The 5,840-nt window shown below is 39.9% G+C and overlaps 1 protein-coding gene across 1 annotated transcript in view; it reads right to left on the reverse strand.

Annotated features, from left to right (window-relative positions):
* SVIL (supervillin) overlaps window positions 1-3,786 on the reverse strand; it is a 105,759-nt gene extending 101,973 nt beyond the window's left edge. The window contains exon 1 of the mRNA XM_010088215.1: window positions 3,723-3,786. Coding sequence (XP_010086517.1) covers window positions 3,723-3,786 — 64 coding nt within the window. The remainder of the gene's footprint in view (window positions 1-3,722) is intronic.
* Window positions 3,787-5,840: the final 2,054 nt, after the last annotated feature.

Genomic DNA, 5,840 nt, shown 5'->3' on the forward strand with positions numbered 1-5,840 from the left:
TTTAACAGCTGATACTGCTGCAGGAGAGGAAGGTAAAGCAGTGCCAGTAACTTTCACCTGTGGTGTCCGGATAATGTTTAAAAATAAAAGAATGGAAAGCTGGAGGAAGCTTTCTTCAGAACACTCCAAGTCTCAAAATACAACAGTGTTATCCAGTTCAACAGTATTCACAGGTGTTTATAGAACTTCTTAAACACAAGAGAAAACTATCACTGAAAAATGTTGTTTTTATAGATGTATTCTTATAGCTGCTTGTAGCACTGTGGCTAAGGTTAATATATTAAAACTGAAAATGAAAATAGAGACACCTCACATCGAAATTAACCAGTGACAGGACTTTCCATTCATAGCAGAATGAACTCATCCTCTAAGCAAAACCACAAAAATAAAAAACACAAAATGCCTTAAGGAAGACCGAATGACTGGCATGCATAGGCTGGAATAAAACCACTCACATTTCAACCTGACAAAGCCGCAAATATTTTCAAACAACTGGCTCAAGCGACTGCGTGCAAGCTCTCCGAATGAGGTGCTACTTACTTCAGAATCCTGTAAAAAATCCACTTGTCTGCCTTTACATGAGGGAGGAAAAAAAGAAGATACAGATGCAGCAGAAGGGCTCAAAGTCTTCTTAAAATAGTTACTGATAATGCCTGAAGCTCTCTTTAGCCAGGAATTTCATAATTCTTGTTTTAGAGAAGTTTATCACTTCACCTAAGATTCCTTTCCAAAGGACCTAACACTCACCCACTAAGAAAACAGAAAACTGACTTCACAAAAGTTACCAAATATCAACACGCAAGGCTGGCAAGTACACATGCAGTCAAGATGATTCAGATAAGTCAGATAAATTTAGAACAGCACTTTCCTAAAAGTATGCGTTCACCAAATGCAGTAAATATGCAGGAGCTATATCCAAGTGCTGATTCCAAATACTAGAGCAAAAAATTTATTAGTGAAAATCTCCTTTTAAGAGTTCGCTGCCATCTGAAGTCCTCAACAATGTTATTCCTTGATCTGCCTTCAGTATTCCCATCCATCACTGAATTCATCCACATAAAAAGCTATAGGCTCTCCAACCTCAGAGGACTAAGCCAAATGCAGTGTGGCAACTTCACATAGGACCAACCTTTTATGGTTGGAACAGTAGAGCTTTGATACAGCTAATCTACCATAAATAGCTCTTGAAACTCAGAAGGATCAAATCAGCTGTTGCAACAGTCCCAGCCCATAGCTGCTTCAAATCCAATTATACTATCAACTCGATCTTGCAGCTTTCCTTTTTATTCCCCCCAACCAAAACTTTTTTAGTCTTGCTCCTGCAGGAAATTAAAAGCTGCAAAGACAAATGCAGCAGAACAAAATGCACTTAATAAAATTTGAAATAAGTGGATGAGTATTGTCACAATTATCTTAAGGAACAGAAGTTTTGTTCTGTTAAAACAGCTGAAGAATTTGATGCCCATTAAAAAAAAATTATCAGCCCTGACTTGTAATGCAAACATTTGAAATAATCTAACAGTTCTAAGAAGAGCAAGCTCAGCTTTAAAAGGTGGGCAAAACCAGGCAGATAGAGCACTATCTGCATCCCAGATTAAGGGATAAAGCACTGAATTGCTTGAAGATTTTTTCTGTAAATTAAATACACTTCAGAAGTACTAGAACTCACTGTTATAAATCCTTGTATTACAATGTTTACATTCAGGTAGGCAGAACCATTTTCCCCACAAAGAAGCTGAGAACTATGATTTAAGAATTCTTAAGGAAGCTTCCAAAACATATGTTTACTAACCATACTTGTCAACATAACTGAAAACTACCAGTGGGACTACTAGAACACAGCAATTCTGGAGAAACTAGTGCAGTGACAATGTTCCGGAAAAAAATACACATTTGGATCAAGTGAAGTACAGGTAAGCAGGATTATCTTTCACCTCACAGTGCAAAGAAATCACTCAACACAAGTATGTAAGTATATGCAAATAAAAGATTTTTTTAAAAAAAACCATATATTGCTAACATCTCCACAGTCTTTCCAAAATAAAGAGATAAATTACTCCAGTGCAGTACAGGAACTCTGCTACTTCAAAGGTGAGGAAGTGTCTTGTGGGCAAAGTCTGGATCCGTATCTCCCATGAGCATATAAATCCTGAACGTTGCCAGGACATCCTCCTGTAATACTGGGCATGACATCTACCATCTAGGCATCCATCTTTCTTGCACCAGTGGAGAGAAAAGGGGATTTCTAATTCCCAGTATTTAAATTGCTTTGAGAAAGCCCTGAAAGTTGGCTCCACTAGAAACAACTCTAATGAAAGGGTCAAAATATAAAAATCATCATCCTCCATGTCATGGAAAATTGTCACCCATATGCCATTCCACTCTCCGAGCTTGGATTAAATTTTATCATCTCCATTAAAGGGCCTGGATTTTAACTGATTTGCAAAGCACATGACATACATTGAATACAAAAAGAGTCACTGGTTTCAATCTTGCTTACGCAGATGACAACAAAGCAACTTCAATTAAGTTTGGGTGGGTTAAATGAAGTGGTTTGCTATCTTCTCTAAATTGTGCATGAAGAACCCAGCTGGGTCACCTTTTGCAAGTCTCAGAGAAGTCAAAGAGCTGGAAGAAGGCAGAGAGATTCCCTTTAGGCCCTAGTGAATGCCTAACTGAATCAATTCAGATGCACAGGGGACAGCGAGCTTTTCATTAGCGTGGAATTATCTGAGCATGTGACAAGTAGATAAAACAGACCAGGAAGATCTGCCCGAATAAGTTTATTGCTTTGAACATGGCTTGTAATGCTTCTGCACTGCAGTGAAAAAACATAGCTGAACCAATTGCTGACAAAAGTTCAACAGAACTCTTAAAAATGCAGCAGCCATGCTTGCATCTGGTAAGAGAAACAGCAGCCGTGAGCATGCTGCCAGAACACAACCACTGGTGCTTTATCCCCTATCCATAACCATTTAAAATCTGGGGTCTTTTATTACTGAGGAATTTGAAGGATGCAAGTTATGACATGGAAACACACCCCCTCTCAAGGAGCAGGACTGGGATTGTTTGTTTCTTTCATAGAAACCACTGTACATTTTACTGTTTGCTTTCATTCTCCCTATCACACAGGGAACTATGTTAAAGATTCCACTTTCGCACCAAATTAAAAAAAAAAAAATCCTGTGTGTGCTCTTTTCACATAGACTTTCCTAGCTATAAACACAAAGCAGAACTGACAACCACAAAAATGCAACAGCTTCTCCCTCTTCCTCCCCAGTACAAAATTTCTGTAAACACAGAGTAGAGGAAGCCACAGCCAATACATTAGTTCACCACTAGCTCTTTACAGCAAGCGTCAGATCTAGCATATATCTTCCAGAGATTGTCACCTCTGTTATGGAAGAGAGTGCAACATCATGTACTTCTCAGACCACAGGTTCTGTCCCCATTAAGACAGAAGTACAAATTAACAGACACACTTTTGATATCAAGGTCTTCAACTGTGAGAGAGGATATGTGCTTCAATGAGTAACAGTCAAGAAATAACACCAGTGTAGCACACAGCAAAGTGCACACAGCTTGGGAAGACTGGAGTAAGCATGTATTTAACAATTCAGCTTCCCAGTTTACAGATACCTTCTTTTCAGCTGCGGTGGGGGAGGAGAGTCTTCCCAGGAAAAAAAAAAAAAGACAGACAAATTTAATAAAAAGTGACTTACCAGCATCCATTGTTAGAATCATGACCCCACTTCTGTGTCCCAGGAAGCAGGAAGCCTTACCCATCCAGTGTATGCGAATGACTCAGGAGGACAGCACGGCTTTGTTTCAGCTTATATCTTCTGGCTCCCTCACCCCTCCTCCCTCTCGGGGGATACAAGTGTTGCCTGTGCCTGGCCACCCCTATTGGCTCGGCCAGGGACCACACTCACTCAGCATAGTCAAGTTTCTCTGAGAGCCTAAAATGACCCACGGAGGATTTTTTACTTATCTTAAAAAAAAACCAAAACAACAACAACAACAAAAAAGAAAAAAAAAAAGAAAAAAAAGAAAAAAAAAAAGAAAAAAAACCCAACCAAACAACAAAAAAACCCAAACACTTTCTATCTTTCTGGGAGAACAAACTGTTCATTCTTTCACTATCAGACGCATATTACAGCTGGTGTTATTGCCACACGGCCGAACAATTCCCCATGCTCTGAATCAATGAGAAGGTGGCAAACGAGGGAAGGCAGTCCCACAGACTTCAGTAATCCCCAGTTTGGCTGAACTGGCTGTCTATGGGAATAAAGTGGCATGTTTTGTCTCAAAGTCTGTGCCCTCCAACCCAGCTTCTCTTCAATGCAAACTCCATATACCCCCAAAACTGAGGGTCTCCTGGTTTGCCAGGGAGGAGTTGCTCCTCCATTTTATTTTTAAGTAGGCAGAACAGTAAAAAGTTTCTGTCTTACTGAAGAAGATGACCTGGACCCTACTGGTTAAGCTCTGCAGTGAGGAAAAAAGTAATTTTTGTCTTAAGCTGTAGGGTTCTCTAAATGTAACCGCTGGTACAATGGAGGCTCTGCCTGAAGAATTGACAATCTATTTGTGAACCACCACTCCAGTGAGATCCAGTGTTAAAAAACCTCACCATAATGTAAGTGAAAAAAATCTATCTGATCAAGAGATATCACAATCCTTTGTTAACTTTAATCAAACCACAGGACAGCCTAAAAAGTGCATTTGGAAGGAGAGAAGGTGGAAAGGTAGAGGAGTGGTTTTTCCTTTCTGTACTGCAAAATCCTTAAGAACTTGCAGTGAGACCCTGAAAGGCGAGTTTATGTATCTTGCAGCACGAGCTGGCAACAGACTTGGTATCTGTGCTTAGGGATTCAATGAACACAGTGAATGAAAACACTGCTGTTCCTCACCTCTGATAAGAACTACCTTTTCTAAATAAAGCGTGGACATGTTAGGCTGCTGTCTCACCATGTTAGCCACCACCAGATAATCTAAGATTCATAACTCTGCAATACAACCACAAGTGTATTTTTGAAGTGTTGCTTGTAGTTGTTGAAATAAACAGTGCTCCCCCTCCTCCCCTCCTCCGTTTTTAGAAAAGTATCAGTTCCAAGTCTCAAACATGGATGCTGGTAAAGCCACTTATGAAGCTGGAATCCACAATTCAAAGAAATTAGCAAAAGCACATAATTGAGTCACCACTTCTCAGATTCCTTGACCTTCTCTTGGTTTGCATTGCTTCCCACCAGCAGTCTTGTTCACTACAGTTTGAGGGAAACAAAAATTCCTTAAGATGAACATTTCTGACATTTTCAGTAGTACACTGCAATAAAAACCTTTGGAAAGAGGCATGGGTAATTCAGATCCTAGAAACAAACCTGAAATCTTTCACTGGATGGAAATTAGGAAGAAACATCCCCAGTGGGCAGGCTCCTCCTCAAAAGTCTTACTACAGAAAGAAGCACACAGTGTCAGAAAGGATGTGAGACTGAACGGATTAGTGGTTTCATCCAAAGTTTACAACTCTCAAATAGCCAGGATGCTGCTTTGTTGGCCATAATAAATAGCTAAGGACATTTGGCAACAGCCCAAGCCACATGCAGAGATGCATGTTAAACTTCTGGGAGTGACACTGGGCAATAGCTTCCTTTTTTACCAATAACTATCAATTTGAAGAGAGATGCAGCAATAGGAAAGATGCTTTCGCCCTCTCCCTGTCCCACCCTTTTTCATCTGACAACATATTTACTCAAAATTCACAGTGCTCTAGACAAACAAACAAAACCCCATGATAACAAAAATCTGAGTTTTGAGTGTGCCTAGAGCAATCCTAAAACCTG

The sequence above is a fragment of the Pterocles gutturalis genome, unplaced genomic scaffold (genome assembly GCF_000699245.1).
Source record: "Pterocles gutturalis isolate BGI_N339 unplaced genomic scaffold, ASM69924v1 scaffold4772, whole genome shotgun sequence".
Classification (NCBI taxonomy): domain Eukaryota; kingdom Metazoa; phylum Chordata; class Aves; order Pterocliformes; family Pteroclidae; genus Pterocles; species Pterocles gutturalis.